The following is a 24,953-nucleotide window of genomic DNA, read 5'->3' on the forward strand; positions in this document are numbered from 1 at the left end:
ATCTGAAAGAAATCCTAAATGCCCTATGATGGGATGATCCAATAAGATTCTGAAAGTATTTACAACCAAATACACACATACGTTCGATGCGCTGATACTCAAGATTATCAGACACCCTGTCACTAAGACTGGAAATAAGAAAAGAACTGGGAGACTTCTCTGAAACCTACATACCAACACATTATTGGTAGACACTAGCATTCGGTATATTTTGGTTATTTTCAGTTCCTCCACTAGACTGCAAGCTTCTTCTAAGTAGGGACTATGTATTCATTCATTCATTCACACAGTCAACAAATAATATTGAGCATCTACTACTGTTCTAACCACTGAGGACACGGAAGTGAATAAAACAGACAAAAGAGACAAAAATTCCTATCCTCAGGGACTAGCTTGCATTCACTTGAAAGGAAACAGACAATATATAGATGAATACATAGCATGTCTTGATGGTGACATGTGATGCCAAGAAAAAAAGCATAAGAGATGCACAGTGGACTGGTGTTATCTTGTATGTGGTGATCATTAAAGACCTGTCTGATAAGATGAAAATTAAACAAAGACCTAAAGTGAAGGAGCGAGCCATGCAGATAATATGGGGGAGAAACAGCACAGAAGCCAGTGGGCTGGAAGAGAGGGATGAGTAGGAGGGAGAGTGGTGAGAGATGAGGTCAGAGCTATGGCAGGGGACCAGACCATCCAGAGTGCTGAAGATCATGGTTAAGACTTTGGATTTACTGAGACAGAACACCACTGGAGCAGAGGAGTGACATGACCTGACTTCTGTGTCAGAAGAATCACTCCACCAGCTGTAGTAGTGAAGACTAGAGGGGTAAGGGCAGAAGCAGGGAGACAAGTTAGGAAGATAAAGCAATAATCCAGGAAAGAGGCAATAATGGGTTAGGCTAAAATAGTACAGTGGAGGGACTTCCCTGGCAGTCCAGTGGTTAGGACGCCACGCTTCCACTGCAGGCGGCACGAGTTCCATCGCTGGTTGGGGAACTAAGACCCCGGAAGCTGTGCAGCCAAAAAAGAAAAAAAAGTGTGCTGAAGGAATGCATAAACAAATGCATTCTTGAACAAGAGCCCTTCCTTTTTGTACTATTTTATGAAAAAGAATATAGACTGCTTCACACCCAGTATATACCTAACACTCTGTTTATTGAGAAATGAGAATCACCCAAAAGCAAAAGATTGGGGCAAGGAGTGGAAAAGAAGAATGAAGACTGCAGTACAATTTCAGACCAGAATTCACATCTTGGGAAGTAGGTAGAAAAGGAGGTAAGGGGAAAAACATCTGACTAACCCATATTTATTAGGCAGACACAAGGGAAAGGGCGTGTGTGTGTGTCCACGCGTGTGCACGCACGCACATAAAGCCTCAGAAAAGATTTAAAGAAATGAGGATCAGAAGTGTCCAGTCAGATGACTGGATCCATGCACACATGGTGATCCTAGAACAATGTAATACTGTACACGACCAAGATATGCTGAAAAATGACTCCCCAACCAGCCTGGGATCCACTAGAAGCCCTTCGTCATGGTTTTCGCCCCTGGGATTGCCACCTGAGCCTTACTCCCCACTCTAGAGCCCGGGGGAAGGTATACTCAGCAGAGACGTCCTTCCACCTGCTCCTCTGGGCATTTTTACTGACACTCAGGCCACCAGAGACTCCACTCACTGAGGATCTTCGATGTCAATCATCTTCTCATCTAACCTAGTGAGCTCAAGGATCTGAGAAAATGAGAACCAGGAGCCCCATGCCAAGAGATGCAGGGCTCCTGATGGAAAAGCTCAACAAGCAAAACTAAGACCTTTAAGGACACTTGTCCTCTCCTTTTAGAAACAGTTGTAATGCACAGGGAAATCTAACTGAGATGATCCTATCAGTACTCACTTTTCTCCCTCAGTAAACACAGACCCCTTAGGAGCAACTTCAACTTTCCCAGGCACTGTGATGCCGTCCAATGTACAGTCAGTACCACCAGACTTTCTAAGAGTACTGCTCATTGCTAGATACTCCAACTGTCAAAAATGCCTGTGTTACCTCCCCTACCCCCAGTCCAGGGAGGGCACACAGAGTACAAGCAATCCCACCCCTAGTATCTCTCACTTTCTGTAAGCACGGAGACTCCAAAGGAAAGGAATGGAGGAAGAGGGAAAATTTCACTGGAAGTGCTTTAGGAAGGCCCAAGGTGAATAACATGACAAGGATGAATGTCGTATCACCCAACTTAGTTTCTATGAAGAAAAAAAAAACCTGGGACTTCCCTCGTGGTACACTGGTTAAGACTCCGCGCTCCCAATGCAGGGGACCCAGGTTCAATCCCTGGTCCAGGAACTGCATCCCACATGCATGCCACGACTAAGAATTCACATGCCACAACTAAGGAGCCCACGTGCCGCAACTAAGACCCAACGCAACCAAATAAATAAATAAATATTTTTTAAAAAAGAAAAACCTGAAAACATTCATGAAGTTATCTATGTGCAGAGTCCTTCTAGACTTTTAAGACTCCTTCCCTCTCCATCTTTTTCAGTATACTAATCCATATTAATTGAGCAGCAATTTTTTTAGTGACTTGAAATTATTCCAAAACATTTGAAATACTTTTCACAAAACCATTCCAAAGCATTTGAAACACTTCTCACAAAACCATTCTTTTTGAACTCAAATTTCACCAGCTGACGTCATATTTAATTACACTGCATAACTACAATAACAAGTACAACGAACATAAACAGATATAGGGATAAATATAACTGAGTCTTTGTAAGCACATGATTGGCTGGCAGGCCACATGCTCCGGGGCCTGTCAGGCCCAGCAGCTTACAGAGTAAAAGCAAGTGTTCAGGGCACCAAGTGGTTAAAACAGAGGCTGGGCAAGAGACTGTCCACAGTACATCAGGTTCAAAGCACTGTAAGAAATGTTAGTTGGACTTCCCTGGTGGCGTAGTGGTTAAGAACCCACCTGCCAATGCAGGGGACACGGGTTCGAGCCCTGGCCCGGGAAGATCCCACATGCTGCGGGGCAACTAAGCCCGTGCACCACAACTACTGAGCCTGCGCTCTAGAGCCCGCGAGCCACAACTACTGAAGCGTGCGCGCCTAGAGCCCGTGCTCCGCAACAAGAGAAGCCACCGCAATGAGAAGCCCATGTACCACAACGAAGAGTAGCCCCCACTCGCCACAACTAGAGAAAGCCCGTGCAACAAAGACCCAACACAGCCATAAATAAATAAATAAACTTATTTAACAACAAAAAAAAGAAATGTTATCAGGATTGTCCCAACCTAAAGATATTAATTTATCAAAATGTGTCACCATAATTAGTAAAACGTCTAAGGAGGGGGATTTTCCTGCAGTTGATGCTTGCTTATCAACAGGAAAAGCAGCCAGAGGTTTGAAGGAAAGGGAACTCATTTTCATCATGTTGTTTAGTCCGTCCCACTAGCCTCTAAGCTCCCTCACTGTCTGTCTCCTTTTAACTGTATCACAGAACCTGACACTTGGTGAGTGCTCAATAAACTTGCTCAGTAAACTTGCTGGATATGTTCACACACCCTAACCTGGATCAGTATTATAGCTGCTATCACTGCTGGCCTATAAATAAAATTTTCTGGGGCTGGAAAAATGGAATGTTAGAAGGTTTGACTCATGGTCTGTTATCTGCTAATACTTTCCATCTCTTTTTCTTTACATTGTAAGTACGTTTCCTGACATTGGTTAACTAAATTTATAAATCAGGGTCCTATTCATACTTACATTATTGTTGTATTAATGCTAATAGTATTCTGTAACCTATTCTATCTTGATTAAAGCCATTAGTGCTCATTAAAAAATAAAATTGGGTTGAATGTCCTATTGAGTTTGAATTTCACATTCCCACAATGTGTGGCAGCTAATACTTCCAGTTTCTAGCACTACTATTGAGAACATAAAAGTTCTCCGGGAACTAACAAATTACTTCCCTTCCAACACAATTATATAATCTGAGAGTTGAATGGCACCCTAGAGATTATTTTGTGGTCCAAAATCCCTCCCAATTAAGGGTTCCAATCGATAACTACTCAACTTTTGGGGGCAGGGAGGGATGTAAATCTTTAAATCCCACATTACAGAATGCTGCACCTATACAGCATTCTGTATAGGAACACACAAAAGAGCCTATACAGTAGGCTCTTAATACATATTTGCTTAACTGAACAAATCTAAAATAGGTTCCATTTCATTATTTTCTTATTCTTCCTAGGCTTTAGCTGTAACATCTACTGAATTTGAATGAAAGATCTGCATCAATCTTCTGCTCATTAACCAATGTTCAAAAAGAAATTCAGCAAACTCCATGATCAGTCAAGTGTTTTAACAATGATGCTGCTTGTACCAGTACATAAAACTTTAACAGAAAATGGAAAATCAAGTCTTCATTACTTTGCTTATGATCTATAAAGGGTTTCCAACTTACCCAAAATACTCATGTGTTCTCAATTTCTAGTATGATTTTTTAACAAAGTCTTGCATCATTCATACAAGTAAATTATACACCCTTCTACTTATAATTGGGGTGCTCACAGATTGAACCATAGTGTTATAGTAAGACATGCTATTATGCTAATTAGTTTTCCCTCTAGTTAACAGCCTGTCATCTCATCTGATTTCCCATAATATGATATGACAATGAAGAGAACAAAGCCTCTGGAGCAGTAAACATCGCCAATAATTCTACTTAACTCAAGCATATATTCCAAAACAAGTACATAATTTACAGCAAGGCCCTGCTTAACAGGCTATTACAATGCATCTGTTTTGAGGACTTTTACAATATATTCTAGGACACAAGTATACATTTCCAAATGCAGTTTCCTACTGTTTTGCTGAAAGGGAACACACAAAATCTCTCAACAGCACAATTACAGTGCTTTTAAGTTTTTTTTTTTCAGGCAATAAATTCCCACTTCCTCCTAAATATCTTTGGACAGCAACTTCTGGCAACCCATCTGTGTCTTTCATCACAACTTCTTTTCATAACTAACGGGTCAAGTTCTTTTCTCCCCATTTCAACACGATGTACTGTACTTGCAGCCCTGCCACGATAGCCCACTGCTGAATGCCGGAATACAGCATATTGAATTTCACTGTCCTTTATTGTTTCCAGTTTAACTGCCATTTTACCACCATACACACGAGAGAAACGCGTTCCCACAGGCATCTTATGAATTTCCGAAGCAGCTATTCTGTGAGGATTTACAAAACATTTGCCTTCTCTGAATTCCCTTTATCACCACAGAAACGGCTGTGAGGAGCTGAGATTTTTTTAAGTACCCTATGCAAAAAGAAACTGATTTTAAGCATTTCTCTTCTGCAAGCAAATTTAATCCTAAAGGCCTTCCTATAGGGCAGTGGAGGAATGTCAGGGCAAAGATCTTAAATACCGCTTTTGGCCTTCCCAATTAAAATGAAAAATTTTCAACACACAAAGATTATCTAATCAAATGTCCTTTCTTCTCAGGCTACACCCTAAGGGCTACCCAGAGCAGTGTAAAATAAACAACTGGCTTTGGCTTTTGCACAACGCCCTAAATCCTAAGACACCCCCACTCCGGCTCACAGACGCACATAATCCCTCGGCAAACCCCCAACCTGCCAATGAAGTGGACTCTTTCTCTGTCACAAAGGGCCGGCCCGCGCCTCGTGCACGGAGGCCTCTACACACATGTGCTGGTCTGACAAGTGCGGAGCTGCCCTTTCTGGATCCAAAGCTGCAGGCCTGGACCGAAAGCCACACGCTCTTCCCACCCACTGCCTTCTACCCGCCGCCACTCTCCCCAGTGACAGGCGGCCCGCTCCGAAGTGCCCCAGCCGCCCGCCCGCCCGGCCCGTGCCGCATGGCCACGATCAGACACACTTCCCCTCCGCCCACCGTCCTCTTTCCTTCTTCTTCTTCCTCGCCTCAGGAAATTCCGTCGGAACTTCATTGGGGCCGAGAGGAGCGGCCCAACCCGGGGCCCGGGCAAACCCTCTCCAGCGGCCGCGCCCCCCGCGCCTCGGCCCGGGGCGGCCACCGACCCCGGGGACCCCAGGCCCGCCCGGCCCGGCGCCTCACCTCCTCCTCACTCTCGCTACGGAAACATAGGCACGCGGCCCGCTTCTTGTAGCCGTCGCCGTCATAGGTGCGGGTCTGGTTCGACTTGAGCTTCATCATCCTCCGGGCTCGGTGGGGGTGAGGTGCGGGTCGCTGGAGTCGAGGGTGGGGAGTCCGCTCCAGACGGCCGCGCGCGCGCGCGCCCCCGGCTCGGCCAAGGGAAGCAGGGAAGGGGTGCCGCTTCTCAGCTACACGGCTCCGCCGCTGGCCCGCCGCGGCCGCCTCATTTCCCCCAGCTCAGGCCCCGCGCCGTCGCCGCTGTCACGGCTGCCGTCGCCGTTGCCGCCACGGCCGCCGCCCCCTCTGCCGCCGCCACCCCGGACGACGACTGCGTCGCCATCTTGGGCGCGCTACGTCAGGGGCGTAAAGCCGCGCCGGCCTGCCGGACGGCCGCGCGCTCGCAGCGCAGGCCGCGTTCGGGAATCGCGCCCTCCCATTCCGCGCAGCGTAAACGAGCGTATGGAATGAGGGGGCCGCGCGATTGGAGGTGGCTTTTACGCCAATAGCGTAGAGGTGGGGACGGTGAGGCGCGCTTGAAGACAGCCGGGGGAAAAGGGATGCGGGTACAGGGCCGCCCAGCTCCGCTGAGGAGGGGGAAGCGAGGATTTGCCCAGGGTCACGGCGCCCGGGCCTTGGCTTTGCCCATCCATTTGGGAGCGGGTGAGGGGGAAGGTCTAGAGGTAAAGGTGGGATGCAGTTAAACGCAACGGAGAGCGCAACCTGAGATGCCTGGATTAAGCACTGCAGGGAAACGGGGCGGGGGTGTGTGTGTGTGTGTGCATTGACATCCAGAAGCTCTGGACGTCTTATGGGCTGGGGCATGTAGTACATTGAAAGAACAGATGTTTATCCTGCATTCCTTTATTGGTGCAAAAAAGCAAATGCTTCCTCTTTAGGTATACAGGAGGGCCAGAAAAGAGTGAGAGAGTATGTGTGTGTACACACAATGCAAATCATAAGGCATCATCATTTTGGGCAGTAAAGGAGGAGGATATATTGTGGTGTCAAACAGATTCTCCAGGGAAGGATATACAGCCAGATGCCCTCCAGCAAGGAAAAGGGAGTATGACTTGTGAAAGTTCTCAGCAGCCAGACCAAACCTAGTACCATGCCGATGTCCCGGACATGCTGAAAATCATGTGCAGGATTTGTCTGTGAATTGCTTATTATCCTTTTTTGAATTTGCTTATATTTAGCATAGTCAGAAAAGATCAGGATTTGAAACCAAACAAACCTAGGTTGGAATCTCATTTACATAATTTATTTACCCCTGTAAAATAGAGATAATAAACTCACTTTGCACCTGGCACATAGTACTCACTCGATACATTGTAACTAAAGGCATACCTCAATTTATTGTGCTTTGCTTTGTTTTTTACAAATTGAAGGTCTGTGGCAACCCTGCACTGAGCAACTTTTATCCAATTGCAATTTTTCCAACAGTATTTGCTCACTTCTTGTCTCTGTGTCACATTTTGGTAATTCTTGAAATATTTCAAACTTTTTCATTATCCTATGAGCAGTGATCTTTGAAGTTACTACCACAACTTGCTGAAGGCTCAGAAGATGGTTAGCATTTTTTAGTAATGAAGTATTTTAAAATTGATATATACATTTTTTTTAGACATAATGCTATCGCACACTTAATAGATTACAGTATAGTATAAACACATGCCATAGGAAACCAAAAATTCCTGTGACCTGCTTTATTGCAATATTTGCTTTATTGCATGGTCTGGAACTGAACCAGCAATATCTTCAAGGTATGCCTGTAATGTTATTGACATTTCACTAAGCCCTTGACACATAAGATATGTAATTTCAGTTAGTTTTAGTCAATCTTCATGCGACAGAATTCCAAAAATCTTGGTCATTTTGCTTGTCTTTCTAGCCTTCTCTGCCATATGTCTCTAATTTAAAAAAAAGAAAGATAAAGCCCAAAGTTCTGATTGTAGAAATACTGTAACATGCCCACTGTCAAAAATTTGAAAAAAACATAGTATTTTTATTTTATTTTATTTATTTTTGGCTGCACTGGGTTTCTGTTACTGCGCGTGGGCTTTCTCTCGTTGAGGCAAGCAGGAGCTACTCTTCGTTGCAGTGTGCAGGCTTCTCATTGCGGTGGCTTCTCTTGTTGCAGAGCACGGGGTCTAGGCGGGCAGGCTTCAGTAGTTGTGGCTCACGGGATCTAGAGCGCAGGCTCAGCAGTTGTGGCGCACAGGCTTAGTTGCTCCGTGGCATGTGGGATCTTCCCAGATCAGGGATCAAACCCATGTCCCCTGAATTGGCAGGCAGATTCTTAATCACTGCACCACCAGGGAAGTCCCCATAGTATTTTTTTAATTAAAAAAAACTAACTTATGGGGGGGGATGTGAGGGGAATGACACTTGACTTAAAAAAAAACCTAAATTATGGACATCTTTGAGCACATTCTGTAGAGATTTGTATCCTGCTTTTTTTCTGGTCTTTTCCATGTCATTAAGGGGTTTTTTTTAAATACCATTTCTAATTACTATCCAATAGTCCATCATAGGGATGAACCATCAATTTTACCATTTCCCTCCTGTTAGAAGCTTAGGTTGTATCCTCTGTTTCATTAGAACAGCAACAAACATCCCTGCACATAAATTCTTGTCTCTGACTCAGATAGTTCCTCAAGATAATTTCCCAGAGGCGGATAAGGGGGTAGGAACACACTTATGGCTCTTGCTGCTTTTCGTCAAAGGCTTCCCAGAAAAGTTGTATGAGTACAATTACACCAGTGGCTAGAGAGCTACACCATACCGTCTGCCACTTTCATAAGGTAGAGAGCAGAATTGCAAATGGCATTCCAGGTTTCAGCACACCAGAGTAAAGATAATAAGCAAGTTAAATTGTCACATCTTTGAAGGCAGGCACTGTGTCTCATTTACCTGGATATCTCCACCTCCTAGCACAGGGCTTTGTCCACAATAAGAGCTCAGTAAATGTTGATTGACTAGATGGATGGAGGTTTTCTGTTGGTTTCTAATTCCTTCTCCACCTTTTGTGGGCCTCTTTAGTTGCAAGAACTCACTAGATTGCTCCCAGATCCTTAATAGTAATGATTAATTTTTCTTCATTCAGGAAACATTAACCAGGACTTCCCTGGTGGCACAGTGGTTAAGAATCCTCCTGCCAATGCAGGGGACACAGGTTCGAGCCCTGGTCCAGGAAGGTTCCACATGCCGTGGAGCAACTAAGCCTGTGTGCCACAACTACTGAGCCCTCACGCCACAACTACTGAAGCCTGTGCACCTAGAGTCCGTCCTCTGCAACAAGAGAAGCCATTGCAATGAGAAGCTCGCGCACCGCAACGAAGACCCAGTGCAGCCAAAAATAAAATTAATTAATTTTAAAAAAAAAAGGAAACATTAACCAAAGAATTGCACCCTTTCCTGGAAGATAATGGGTAAATACTAGATTTAAATTCATAAAATAATTGTACTTATTAACATTATTCCAGTTAAATTCTTCTCTGAAAGTCCTATAAGAAAAAATTAATATGTAAAATGTTGCTTGTTTCACTATGACCATAGTAAAGAGTAAGGTAACTCTTCAGGTGCCTAAGCCAGAAAGCTGGGAGTCAATATAACTCCTACCTTCCATCCCATTGATAATAAACTCCAATGCTTCTGCCTTCTGGACATCCTCAACCCCTTCCCTCTTTGCCCTCTGCCGTTACTTCATTAGGACTCTCCCTCTTGCTTAAACAGTGTTCTTCTTGGCTCCCATCCAGCCCTGTTCAGCCCCATTCACCCACTGCAGCAAGAGGAATCCTTCCCAAATGAAGATCTGAGTAAGTCATGGCCTTGATTAAACACCTACATTTGCAAGCCGCGCAGTGCGGCCAAAAAATAAACAAATAAAATAAGGAAAAAAAAGTCTATTTTGGGGAATTCCTTGGTGGTCCAGTGGTTTGGATTCCATGCTTCCACTGCAGGGGACATGGGTTCTATCCCTGTTCAGGGAAATAAGATCCCTCAAGCCATGTGGCAAGGCCAAAAAAAACCAACCAAACAAAAAAAGAAACACCTACAGTTGCTCCTCAGTGATCTGAAGAAGATAAAATCCAAACTCTACCAGGAAATACAAGACCCTGCAAGAGCTGGCCCCTGCCAACCTTACTCTACAGTCATTCTGAACTACCTGTGGTTTCTTTTTTTTTTTTTTTTTTTGAACTAACTATGGTTTCTTGAACCTCCAGACAGCCTTGCAAGTTTTTGAACATGCTTCCTTGCTGTCTGGAGGACTCGTCTTCCAAAACCCTCACACATTCCATTGTCCCTCTACTCCCACCCAGAGACCAAATTATATTTATTTATATTCTTCAGAACGCAGGTTAAAAGCCCTCCTAACTGCCTTTATGCTTCCTACTGGTCTAGGTTTGTCCTGCTTTGTTACATTATTTGTCACATACTGTTGTCATTGTTTTCTTGCCAATCTCATATTTCAGATTTCTTGAAGGCAGGGTCTGTGTCTCACCTATCATTGCTTATCTTGCTCAGCAGTTATCCCAGGACCTGACACAGACACATCTCAAAAAAAAAACAAAATTGTTAATGGAAGAACAGCTGTTGCCCTTCTAGAACCTGACCTTTAGTAGAGAGCTCAGTCACTTGCCCAGTATGGAATGACACTCACCTGTCTATAGGAATATCCCCTATGACACACCTAAAATCAGTCTTCTGAATGAAGATCACACAGCATTCTCCTGATTACACATTTTGGAGATCATCTGTAGCAACTTTTTAGAGCCAATCCTGGATGAAATGGCAAATAAAACAGAAAACTGGTTTTCACAGATTCCTTACTCCACCCTGCTCCCTTAACATGCCTCTCACTCCTCCCGCCTCCCAGGACTACCTTGTCCATCCCATTAAGTCCCCCAGGAGCACCTTCTGTTTCTGATCTTTGCTTTTGTATTTGTTACCTTTTGCTCCCCAAAACGTAGTAGCTTAAAACATGAATCATTTCTAATTTCTCATGGTTTCTATGGGGTAAGAATTCTGGAGTGGCTTGGCTGAGTGGTTCTGGTGTGGTGTCTCTCATAAGGTTGCAGTCAGATGTTGGCTGGGGCTGCAGTCATCTGAAGGCGTGACTGGAGTAGGAGGATCCACTTCTGGTTGGAAGTCCACCTTTCTATGTGGACTTCTCCATCGGGCTGCTTGAGCATCCTCATGCCATGGTGGCTGGATTCCTCCCAAAAAGAACAGTACAATATCCCAAGACTGAACTGCAATGCCTTCTATGACCTAGCCTTGAAAGTCACACTTTATCGGTTCCATAGTTTTCTACTGATCACGTTAAGTCAGCCTGACTCAATGTGGGAGGGGGTTACACAAAGACACGAATAGCAGGATACAAGGATCGTTGGGGGCCATATGAGAAGCTACCTACCACAACTTTAATAAAAGTTGCCTGGGCTTCCCTGGTGGTGCAGTGGTTGAGAGTCCGCCTGCCGATGCAGGGGACATGGGTTCGTGCCCCAGTCTGGGAAGATCCCACATGCCACGGAGTGGCTGGGCCCATGAGCCATGGCCACTGAGCCTGCGCGTCCGGAGCCTGTGCTGCACAACGGGAGAGGCCACAACAGTGAGAGGCTCAAGTACCGCAACAACAACAAAAAAAGTTGTCTGACCTGTAATTCATTCATTCATTGCCCATATGTCCCAGACAGTATACTTAACAGCGGGAAAGGAGATAATTCTTGAGAAGTGGCTACCCTTCCTTAGGTGATGATGGGTGCTAATAGATTTAAATCAAATAAATTAATCCTAACAAATATGTCATTCTACTAAAAATGTTCAATTTTCTAAAAGTCCTGTAGGGTAAAGCTCTAATAAATATATTTCAAGCTCCACATTAGGCCTGAGGGTAAATTTTTTAATAGAGCTAGGGAATCAAACATGCTTACTCATCCCTTCCATGGGGCTAGTCACAAGTTCTGGCCCATGCCTCCACCTACTTTGACATCACTACATTTACCTCTATGTGGTTCTAGCCCTTCTCACCTGACGAGGATTTTTTTCCTGTCTGCTTCAGAAATGCAATAACATCAGAGGTAGAGACATTTCAAGAAAACCTAACAATTGGGACTTTCCTGGTGGTCCAGTGGTTAAGACTCTGCCCTTCCACTGCAGGGGGCAAGGGTTCAATCCCTGGTCAGGGAAGTAAGATCCCTCATGCCGCAGGGCAACTAAGCCTGCACACCACAACTACAGAGCCCTTGCACCACAACTGGAGAGGAGCCCACATGCTGCAACAGAAGATCCTGCATGCCGCAACTAAGACCCGATGCAGCCAAAAGTAAATAAATAAATAAATATTTTTAAAAAATTAGCATCAAAAAAACCCCCCAAAAATAGACATCATCAAAATTTAAAACTTCTGCTTGTCAAAGGACATCATTAAGAAAATAATAAACAAGACATCATATATAAAAAACAAATGACTGTTATCCAAGATGCATTTTTATATTTACAGAAATCAACAATAAAACAAAAAACACCCCAATTTTAAAAAACGGAAAATATAATTGAACAGATGCTTCACAAAATAAGACAAAAATGCCCAACAAGCACATAGAAAAATGTTTAAGATCATTATTAGGTAACTATAAATTAAAACTACAATGAGATACTCATTAGAATGAATAAAATGAAAAAGACTTACAACAGCAAATGTTGACTATGCTGTGGAGCAAATGAAACTCTGATACAATGGTTGTGTGCTGGTTGTACAATGAAACACCACTCCAAAGAACCTTTTGGAAAATTCTTATTAAGTTAGGCAGATCTAGCCTATGACCCAGCAATTCCACTCCTAGGCATTTACACAACAGAAGTTAAGACAAATGTTCACAAAAACTTAACAAAAGAATGTTTATGACAGCCTTATTCATAATAACCCCAAGCTGGAAGTTGCCCAAATGTCAAAAGGAAAATAGATAAATAATGGTATATTTGTGCAATGGAATACTACTCAACAAAAAAATAAATTACTGATATGTGCAACAATATGGATAAATTCCAAAAACATTATAAGTGAAAGAAGCTAGTCATTTTGAAAAGTGTATACTATAGAAATCCAGTTCTATAAAATCTAAATACAGACCAAACAAATCTGTGGTGATAGTAATCTGACAGTGGTTGTAGGAATGCTGGGGAAGGAATTGGCTGGAAAAGGGCAGGAAAAAACATCCCAGGGGGATAAAAATGTTTTATCTCCTGTTTTAGGCAGTGATTATATAGGAGTATGCAACTGTCAAAACTCAATGAACTGAATATCTAAAATCAGTGCATTTTTATTGTATATTCATTACATTTTAATTTAAAGGGCTAAAAATCAGTGATTTTTAATATCCTAGAAGAAAACAATTAGAAAATAAAATTTAAAAAAAAAACAATTCCATTTAAAATACCATTAGAATACTCCGGAATAAATTTAACAAAAGATTTTGCACTAAAAATTACAAAACACTGTTGAGACAGATTGAAGAAAATCTAAATGAATGGAGAGATATACCATGTTAATGGATTGAAAGACTTGAGCACGTTAAGAAGTTAATTCTCCCCAAATTGATCTGTATATTCAAAGCAATCCCAATCAAAGTCATGCCCACGTTGTAATCCTTAGAATCTATGAATACATCACCTTTCACAGAAAAGGGGACTTTGCAGATGTGATTAAGTTAAGGATCTTGAGATGGGGATATTAATCTGCATTACCTGGGTGGGCCCAATGTAATCATACGGGTCCTTATAAGGGAAAGAGGGAGACAGGAGAGTCAGAGACAGACAAAAAGATGTGATGACAGAAGTAGAGGTCAGAGGGAGAGAGATTTAAAGATGCTGGCTTTAAGATGTTGGAAGGGGACTTCTCTGGTGGCACAGTGGTTAACAATCTGCCTGCCAATGCAGGGGACACGGGTTCGATCCCTGGTCAGGGAAGATCCCAAACGCCGTGGAGCTACTGAGCTTGCGCACCACAACTACTGAAGCCCGAGCACTCTAGGGCCTGCGTGCCACAACTACTGAGCCCATGTGCTGCAACTACTGAAGCCCGTGTGCCTAGAGCCCATGCTCTGCAACAAGAGAAGCCACCGCAATAAGAAGGCTGTGCACCACAACGAAGAGTAGGCCCTGCTTACCACAACTAGAGAAAGCCTGCGTGCAGCAATGAAGACCCAACACAGCCAAAAATAAATTAAAAAAGAAAAAAAGATGTTGGAAGGGGTCATGGAATGCTGCTAGGTTCCAGAAGCTGGAGAAGGCAAGAAAACAGATTCTCCCCAAAGCAGCAAGAGGAACACAGCCCTGTGGACCCATTTGGGACTTCTGACCCCTAGAACAGTAAGATAATAAATTTGTGTTGTTTTAGACCACTAAATGTGTGTGAATTTATTACAGCAGCAATAGGAAACTAACACACGTAGCAAAAATGAAAACATGTCCACAAAAGGACCTGTACAAAATGTACACAGCTGCTTTATTCGTAACAGCCAAACAACATAGAAGTCCATCTGTGATAGGGGGTGCATTAACTGGGAAGAGACGGAAGAGAATTTTATGGGAAAGTGAAATATTCTGCATCCGGATAAGGGTGTCAGTGCCCTCCAGGTCAAAACCAAGCATATACCTGTAGTTGAACAAGTTGGGATTTTTGCTCCTTACAATGATGGAAAACACATACCATGGAGAAGCATAGAGCATCTCAGAAAGGTGATTTTTAAAATGCCTGAGGTGATTTGGGGGAGGTTTTAAGGAAACAGGGCTTTGTTCTGGATTGGATGCTGTTAGGAAGCAGAGTAACTCTATGATTGGGTATCTTAAAGAATCTTTCCTAGAAGAAGGGAGAACATGACTAAAGACATAACTGGTAGAGAAGCAGTCCCTCATATCATCTGAGACAGGGGCATGCTTTATATTTTAGTGCTTTGTACAGTTAACTTGTTTTGGTCTGTGCTTAGACAGGATTATAAAGTTTTTTAACTCTGAGTCACAAAGTCACCTTGTCTGATGCTGATGTTTGATGACATTGTTTATATCCAACAGGAGAGTGACATGGCCTCAACTGTGAGTGCCAGGCCAACTTCTAATATGCCAAGGCCTAGCTGCAAGGGTCAGGCCAGTTCCTGGATGTCAGGGACTGCTTTTCTCCTTCTCAGAAAAGTGAGTTACATGGTTGTATCCATTTGTCAAAAGGGTGGAGTTAGGATTTGTATATTACAAGGTGAGTTGAACCCCGAATGCCTGTATAAAGAAAATCAGACTCTTCAATATACGCAAATCAATCAATGTGATACACCATATTAACAAACTGAAGGATAAAAACCATATGATAATCTCAATAGATGCAGAAAAAGCTTTTGACAAACTCCAACACCCATTTATGATAAAAACCCTCCAGAAAGTAGGCAGAGAGGGAACTAACCTCAACATAATAAAGGCCATATATGACAAACCCACAGTCAACATCGTTCTCAATGGTGAAAAACTGAAACCATTTCCACTAAGATCAGGAACAAGACAAGGTTGCCCACTCTCACCATTATTATTCAACATAGTTTTGGAAGTTTTAGCCACAGGAATCAGAGAAGAAAAAGAAATAAAAGGAATCCAAATCGGAAAAGAAGTAAAACTGTCATTGTTTGCAGATGACATGATACTATACATAGAGAAACCTAAAGATGCTACCAGAAAACTACTAGAGCTAATCAATGAATTTGGTAAAGTAGCAGGATACAAAATTAACGCACAGAAATCTCTTGCATTCCTATACACTAATGATGAAAAATCTGAAAGAGAAATTAAGAAAACACTCCCATTTACCACTGCAACAAAAAGAATGAAATACCTAGGAATAAACCTACCTAATGAGACAAAAGAACTGTATGCAGAAAATTATAAGACACTGATAAAAGAAATGAAAGACCATACAAACAGATGGAGAGATATACCATGTTCTTGGATTGGAAGAACCAACATTGTGAAAATGACTATACTACCCAAAACAATCTACAGATTCAATGCAATCCCTATCAAACTACTAATGGCATTTTTCACAGAACTAGAACAAAAAATTTCACAATTTGTAAGGAAATGCAAAAGACCCCGAATAGCCAAAGCAATCTTGAGAAAAAAAAATGCAGCTGGAGGAATCAGGCTCCCTGACTTCAGACTATACTACAAAGCTACAGTAATCAAGACAGTATGGTACTGGCACAAAAACAGAAATATAGATCAATGGAACAGGATAGAAAGCCCAGAGATAAACCCACGCACATATGGTCAACTAATCTATGACAAAGGAGGCAAGGATATACAATGGAGAAAAGACAGCCTCTTCAATAAGTGGTGCTACAATAAGTGGACAGCTACATGTAAAAGAATGAAATTAGAACACTCCCTAACACCATACACAAAAATAAACTCAAAATGGATTAAAGACCTAAATGTAAGGCCAGACACTATAAAACTCTTAGAGGAAAACATAGGCAGAACACTCTTTGACAGCAAGATCCTTTTTGATCCACCTCCTAGAGTAATGGAAATGAAAACAAAAATAAACAAATGGGACCTAATGAAACTTAAAAGCTTTTGCACAGCAAAGGAAACCATAAGCAAGGTGAAAAGACAACCCTCAGAATGGAAGAAAATATTTGAAAATGAAGCAACCGACAAAGGGTTAATCTCCAAAATATACAAGCAGCTCATGCAGCTCAATATCAAAAGAACAAAAAACCCAATCCAAAAATGGGCAGAAGACCTAAATAGACATTTCTCCAAAGAAGATATACAGATTGCGAACAAACACATGAAGGGATGCTCAACATCACTAATCATTAGAGAAATGCAAATCAAAACTACAATGAAGTATCATTTCACAACGGTCACAATGGCCATCATCAAAAAATCTACAAACAATAAATGCTGAAGAGGGTGTGGAGATACGGGAACCCTCTTGCACTGTTGGTGGGAATGTAAATTGATACAGCCACTATGGAGGTTCCTTAAAAAACTAAAAATAGAACTACCATACAACACAGCAATCCCACTACTGGGCATATACCCTGAGAAAACCATAATTCAAAAAGAGTCATGTACCACAATGTTCACTGAAGCACTATTTACAATAGCCAGGACATGGAAGCAACCTAAGTGTCCATCGACAGATGAATGGATAAAGAAGATGTGCCACATATATACAGTGGAATATTACTCAGCCATAAAAAGAAATGAAATTGAGTAATTCGTAATGAGGTGGGTAGACAAACTGTAGTACATCCACATAGTGGAATACTACTCAGCAACAGAAAGGAAAAAACTAGTCAGGTAGCATCATGGATCAATCTCAAAACCATATGCTGGGACTTCCCTGGTGGTGCAGTGGTTAAGAATCCACCTGCCAATGCAGGGGACACGGGTTCGAGCCCTGGTCCAGGAAGATCCCACATGCCACGGAGCAACTAAGTCCGTGAGCCACAACTACTGAGCCTGTGCTTAGAGCCCGCTAGCTACAACTACTGAAGCCTGCACAACTAGAGCCCGTGCTCCGCAACAAGAGCAGCCTCTGCAGTAAGAAGCATGCACTACAACGAAGAGCCCCCACTCGCTGCAACTAGGGAAAGTCTGCGCACAGCAATGAAGACCCAACGCAGCTAAACAATAATAATTAATTAATTAATTAATTAATTAAAAACAAAAAACCATATGCTGAGCGAAAGAAGTCAGACACAAAAGCGGACATACTGGAACTTCCCTGGTGGTCCAGTGGGTAAGACTCCACACTTCCAGTGCAGGAGGCCTGGGTTCGATCCCTGGTCAGGGAACTAGATCCCGCATGCATGCTGCAACTAAGAGTTCGCATGCCACAACTAAGAGCCCGCATGCCGCAGGAAGATATTGCCTGTCGCAACTAAGACCTGACACAGCCAAAATAAATAAGTAAAGAAATAGGGGGGGAAAAAGGACATACTGTATGGTTCCAGTTTTCTGATATTCTGGAAAAGGCAAAATTATGGAGACTAAGAACACTGATTGTCAGAGTGCTGACCACACAGGGGCAACATAGGGGACCTTTTTTAGGGTGATGGAAAAGTCCCATAGCTTTGCTGTGGCAGTGGTTACACGCCTATATGTTTATCAAAACTGAGAACTGGGCTTTGCTGGTGGCACAGTGGTTGAGAGTCCGCCTGCTGATACAGGGGACACGGGTTCGTGTCCCAGTCCGGGAAGATCCCACATGCCGCGGAGCGGCTGGGCCCGTGAGCCATGGCCGCTGAGTCTGCGCGTCCAGGGCCTGTGCTCCACAACGGGAGAGGCCACAACAGTGACAGGCCCGCGTACCGCAAAAAACAAAAAGAACAAAAAAACAATCAAGTTAGGGGTAAGAGGGCAGTGGGTATAGGGATTGATGTAACAAGAGTGGCAGAATGTTGATGACTGTTGAAGCCCGGTGGTGGATATATGGTGGTTTATTACACTCTTATGTTTACCTTATATATTCTTGAAATTTTCCATAATATATATTTTTTTAACAGAAGTGAAAATCTCTGCGATGGAGGCCAAGATGTCAGAGTCATTTGACTGTTCATCCCTCCCTCCCCTCCCTCGTACACTCTTTGCACATTAATGAACTGATGACCCTATATTCTCAAACTGACCTCCTGCTTCTCATGCACTTAAATAAACTAGAACAATTTACTTTGACATTTCTTGCTGGTACTTTTCAGAATTTTTTAATGTCATTTGATTTGTGGCTTTTACAAGTTTTGCCCCATTTTGAGGTCTCTTTATTCCCTCAGCTTGGGTATCCTCTCCCATTTAATATTTATTTTTAAAGATGCCTTTCTCCTCACAATGGCCTCTTTGATATGTCAGTAAACCATGCAGGGCTTATTTTTCAAGTGGCTGTTCTTTTGGATTTGTGCCATGCATTTATCACGGGCTTCCAATAAAGCACTTTTAATAGAAATGGGCTCCAGGCTTTCTATGGGCTGTAACTTTTTAAACAATTCCTTTCATTTCTCTCCCCTTAATGCCCTCATTCTGTCCTAGTTTCCCTTTCTAAAACTGAGCAATCAAATGATGGACTTCCCCCCCTCCCTATTCCCGTTAGCAGGCTGAATGTGTATTGTGGTCACTATTGACTGAGTGGTTTACCCATGACCACTCAGTGCCCCAGTGTGGTCACTGCACAGACCCAGATTCAGTCTACAATTTCCTGCAGTGGGGATTCAAGTGTTTGCCAAGCATCCAGCACTCCTGACTACATCAGTCCTCACCTTTATATTGTTAATTGGCTTACTATCAATCTACAGGATAAAATCCCAACTCTCACACCTATTAGACTGGCTAAAATAATAAGACTTAACAGACCAAGTACCCATGAAGATGAAAGCAATTGAAACTCATGCTATTGGCAGAAAATGTAAAATGTAAGACTCTGTACTCCCGATGCAGGAGGCCCAGGTTCGATACCTGGTCAGGGAACTAGATCTCACATGTGTGCTGTAACTGAGAAGTCCACATGCCACAACTGAGACGTCTGCATGCCGCAACTAAGCGTCTGCATGCCGCAAGGAAGATCACTTTAGAAAACTTTCCACTTTGGAAAAGTTTGGCCATTCCTCAAAATGTTACAGAATTACTATATGACCCATATAGTAATATATACTTAGGAACTCCATTCCTAAGTATATACCCAAGAGAAGTGAAAATACATGTCCACACAAATGAACGTGAATGTTCATAGTAGTATTAGTCACAATAGCCCAAAACAGGAAGCAACCCAAATGCTCACTAAGAGGTAAATGGATTGAAAATTGTGCTATATCCATACAATGGAATACTACTTAGCAACAAAAAGGAACTTGATACACGCAATGACTCTGATGAATCTTAAAACGATGTTGCTAAGAAGCCAGTCTATAAAAGGGTGCATACTGTATAATTCCATTTTTATAAAACTCTAGAAAACGCAAACTAACCTATACTGACAGAAAGCAGATCAGGCAGAAAGCCTGGGGATGGGGTGAGGGATTACCAATCATTGTCTTGATTTCATGGGCTTATACATGTCAAAATTTATCAGACTGTACACTCTAAATACAGGCATATCTCGTTTTACAGCGCTTCACAAATACTGCGTTTTTTACAAATTGAAGGTTTGTGGCAACCCTGCGTCAAGCAAATCTATCAGCGCCATTTTTCCAAACAGCATTTGCTCACTTCATGTCTTTGTCACATTTTGTCAATTCTTGCAACATTTCAAACTTTCTTATTATTATTTATTATGGTGCTCTGTGATCAGTGATCTTTGATATTACTACTATGACTCACTAAAGGCTCAGATGATGGTTAGCATTTCTTAGCAATAAAGCTTTTTTAAATTTTGTAAATTAAAAAAAAATTTTTTTTGGCTGCGTTGGGTCTTCGTTGCTGCGCATGGGCTTTCTCTAGTTGCAGCGAGCAGGGGCTACTCTGCGTTGTGGTGCACGGGCTTCTCATTGCAGTGGCTTCTCTTGTCATGAAGCACGGGCTGTAGGCATGCGGGCTTCAGGAGTTGTGGCACACGGGCTCGGTAGTTGTGGCTCGCGGGCTCTAGAGCACAGGCTCAGTAGTTGTGGTGCACGGGCTTAGTTGCTCCGCGGCATGTGGGATCTTCCCGGACCAGGGCTCAAACCTGTGTGCCCTGCATTGGCAGGAGGATTCTTAAACACTGCTCCACGAGGGAAGTCCCAAGCATTTTTAAATTAAGATATGTACATTGTTTTTTAGACACAATGCTATTGCACACTTAATAGCATATCATAACTTTCATATACACTGCAAAACCAAAAAATTCGTGTGACTCATTTTATTGCAATATTTACTTTATTGCAGTGGTCTGGAACTGAACCTGCAATATCTCTGAAGTATGTCTGTATATGTATTTTATTACATGTCAATTATACCTCAACAGAGCTGAAAGAAAGTAAGTAAAAGAATAAAAATAATACAAACTCCTAGACTTGGGGAAGGGAGCCCCAGGTTGCTTCTCCAGTTACTCTGTGAGACATCACCTGGGCCTGCCTCATGCTACTTTAGTTCAAACTGTAAGATTCAGCTCAGAAGGTCATAGTGGCCACTATGGGAGGACTTCCTCCTGATAATGTTTGCTTCCCTCATCCCCAGAAGTCACCAGTTAAATTCCAACCATAGCCACTGGACCACTTACCACTTGGTGTATGTTTCTAGGTCTGTCTCCCCAACTCTGGCAGAACCTCCACGGTCAGGATGTGTCACAGTCAGTTTTGCATTCCCAATTCAGGCTCCTGCAGAGATTTTTGTTTTCCCCACCAGTGTTCTTTCTACAGAAGGGGGAGGCTTCTCAGAGATAACTCCCTCCAGGACATCATTCATGCAGTGAACAATTACAAAGGAGCTACTGGATAACCAACAAGGACCTACTGTATAGCACAGGGAACTCTGCTCAATATTATGTAACAACCTAAATGGGAAATTGTATAACTGGATCACTTTGTTGTACACCTCAAACTGTCACAACATTGTTAATCGACTATACTCCAATATAAAATAATAAAAAGTTAAAAAAAAGACTAGGGACTTCCCTGGTGGTCCAGTGGGTAAGACTCCACGCTCCCAATGCAGGGGGCCTGGGTTCAATCCCTGGTCAGGGAAATAGATCCCACATGCATGGTGCAACTAAGAGTTCGCATGCCGCAACTAAAGATCCCCTGTGCCGCAACTAAGACCTGCACAGCCAAAATAAATAAATAAGTAAATATTAAAAAAAAAAAAAGGAGCTACTACCTATGAGACTCTGAGCTAGGCCACTGGAGCGAGGCTCAGTGTTAGAGAGAAAATGGACCAGTGTCCAAACAGTTCCCACCCAGCCTGCGAGAGCTGAGACGCCACGGGCACGCACGGGAGGAACCCCTAGCCAGGCTTTGCAGTCAGGTGGGTTCCGTCAGGAAAGGCTTCTCAGAGGAGATATTTAATCTGAAGAATGAACAAGAGCCCCGAGTCGGTGGGGGTGGGAGAGTTTCCCCACATGTGTAACACCACATGCAAAAAAACCTGAAGTTGAGAAAGGGCGTCAGTGTAGCTGGATTCTGGAACTTGGAGCCTTATTTTGGTAGGCAGATGAAACTGTTAGGCCATGCATGGAGCCTGGCATTTGTCTAGATTCTAGAAGACTCTAGAAGGCAACATGGAACTTTGGAAGGATTTTAAGATGAGGAGTAGCTTGTTCACATCTGTTTCTGAAAAATAACTGTGGCTGAGGTGGGGACAGTAGTTGAAATCAAGGCAAAGCTAGAGGCAGGGGACCTCTTAGGAGGGCACTGGACTGGCTATGGGGAAGTTCATGGTGGCACGAGGCAAGGTGGAGGACAGAGGACCAGGTCAGGAGGATGTCTTACACTCCTGCCCCGACACCCAGCCTAGTCACCTACCCGCCAGCAGACCCCCGCTTCCCTCCATAACATGCTGAGACTCTGTCCTGAAAGCCCAACCTTTCAAAAGGCCATCTCTCACCTCAGTCACTGATCCATCCTCTGAGAGCCAAGAGTGCTTTACGTTCATTGAAAACTTGGGCAAACCTGGTCCCAGGACAGGTTAAACCAGGTCTGCTTCGTCTGTGGGCTTTGAAACAATTGCCCTAGTTAGCGCTATCAGCAAGATTCCTTTCTCCCATCTCATTTCTCCCAGGTCTAAGAACTGATAAATCCATTTTGAGGCTCAGCATCAAAGCAGATGTGGTGGGAGCCCATGACCCTGCATTGCTGTGCGGCTACTACAGGCTGCATTCCCAAAGCTTGGAGAACAGTCTGGGCACAGGCATGCCTCTTGTCTTTTAGTTCTCACTGAACAGGCCTGGCTTCTGGAGACAAGGGTAGGGATGGGGAATTCCCAGGACCCACACTGCGCTGCTGGAGGCCTGGTCAGGCACTCGTGGAGGGAGGGTCCAAGTGGGCCCTCACGTCTTCAGGGCTAGAGGATGTATCCTTCTCAAAAACATCTTTGTCTCCCAGCACCTAACGTAGGCATATGGTAGCTGCTTCTCAAAGGTCTATTAAATTAATCAAACCAAAATCTGTACTTCTAAAGAACCAGGGCACTTGTGAGATGGCACTTGGCCCCACCAAGAGACTTAAAGCTGTTACTGGCACTCCCTGTAAGGGGACCGTATTTTTCAGGGAAAGGGGATTTGCGTCCATATAGGGAAGTTTGTATTAGTAAAATGTACCTTCAGCTGTCAGCTTCCAAAATCCCTTAAAAATCCTTTGGAGCCTGTTTTTTGGTGGTAGTGGTGGTGGGGATTAGCTGGTGAGCCATATATGGGGCTGGTGCGCAGATGCCAGGCTTTCATGGGCCTCGAAACCAACCCTGGAAAAGAGGCCGAAACTTCTCCAAAGCTTTCACCCGGTGATGGATGTGCCCATGCAGGTGGTCAGGGGGACCTCTCTCTGCCCCTCGGACTCCACCCACCCCAAGTGACTTTCTCAGGCATTCATAATAGCAAACATTTGTTTTTCCCAAACTCATTAAAAAAAAAAAAGCCTTAATTTTTGACATCTGCTTCATAACCTCACAGACACCACCTGACAGTTTTATTTTTCCAATCAAACCTCTTCAAGACACTGACTGGTCTCACCCCTCCCCTGCTCTACATCCCCACCTCTGGGTCACTTCAGCCTTCATTCACTGCCCCTGCCCTGCATTTCCTTTCACTCTAGACTAAGAATTTGCCAATTGTAGAGCTTTGGTTTTGCTTTCCTAACTGGACAGTTAGGTCCTTAAAGGCAAATTTCAAGCCTTCTGTTTCCCAGAGCATTTATCAGCATTGATCCCCAAGGAGCTAGTCAATGATTATTGATTGGCAGGGGCCATTCAATTTACCAAGGTAGGGCGAGGGAGGGGGGCTGACAGGCAGCAAGAACCACCTCCATCTGTATATTTTTATCCGTAGGCTCTGACTCTACTTTGTAGATTCCTTGGGTTTTCCCAGAGTCCATGGTTAATCTTGGAGAACACATTCTGCAACTAATTTAAATCACGAGGGAAAAGTCTGGCAAAGAGCTATAGCTGAAAAAGTGACATTTTAGGGCTAGAAAATCACCAAGGCTATAGAGGAAACCCATCTGCTCACTTGCTGGCCTCGGTGGGAAACAGTAAAGCTGAGAGCTAACATTTCACAGTAGAATCCAGGTTAAACAATCACAAGGCATGTGAACACGGGCAAACCACTTGACATCACTTGAGCCAGCAGAAAAATTGGATATAAAGCAATCTTTGGCAAGGCAGCCAAGGCTGCTCTGAAACAGCTTCCCCCAACACCACCTCCTTCTGCCAAAGCAAGCTTCTACTCATTGGCAGTTCAGAATACAAAGCTCACCTCCCAGGACTAAGTGTAAGTGCACAGTCAGGGCTGCTGTCCGCTGCCACCTTGTGGTCTAAATTACAACTGCCGGTCAGGACTGAAATAGGTGGTTACCAGTGCAAAACCACCTGTGCAGTTTAGGATTTTTATCAGTTATCAGTTTCACCTGGTTAATTATCTGCCTTCTCCATACAATGCTTGGCCCATAGTACCCCACAAATTATTCCCAAGTCCCCATACCCCTTAAGAAGAGCCACTTCTATTAGTTATCCATCTTGCTGGCTTTCCTTACCTTGGTGGGCCTGCTGGTTGACCCAGAGTTGCTGCCTCAAAAGCTTTGACCTCTGAGCAGGAAGTGCAGATTTACTGCAACCATCAGCAGCCCAGGTTTGACCTGCAA

At 43.4% G+C, this 24,953-nt stretch overlaps 1 protein-coding gene across 2 annotated transcripts in view; it reads right to left on the reverse strand.

Moving 5' to 3' along the window:
• The window catches only part of NUDT3 (nudix hydrolase 3), a 109,438-nt gene extending 102,923 nt beyond the window's left edge, over positions 1-6,515 (reverse strand). Inside the window, exon 1 of one of the 2 annotated variants that reach the window (XM_027127003.1) lies at positions 6,106-6,515. In XM_027127003.1, the coding sequence (XP_026982804.1) occupies positions 6,106-6,204 (99 nt within the window). In that variant the 5' untranslated portion in view covers positions 6,205-6,515. The remainder of the gene's footprint in view (positions 1-6,105) is intronic. The other variant, XM_027127002.1, reaches the window with a different exon arrangement.
• Positions 6,516-24,953: the final 18,438 nt, after the last annotated feature.

The sequence above is a fragment of the Aethalodelphis obliquidens genome, unplaced genomic scaffold (assembly GCF_003676395.1).
Source record: "Aethalodelphis obliquidens isolate GAN/ISIS:26980383/991018 unplaced genomic scaffold, ASM367639v1 scaffold31, whole genome shotgun sequence".
NCBI classification, from domain to species: Eukaryota; Metazoa; Chordata; class Mammalia; order Artiodactyla; family Delphinidae; genus Aethalodelphis; species Aethalodelphis obliquidens.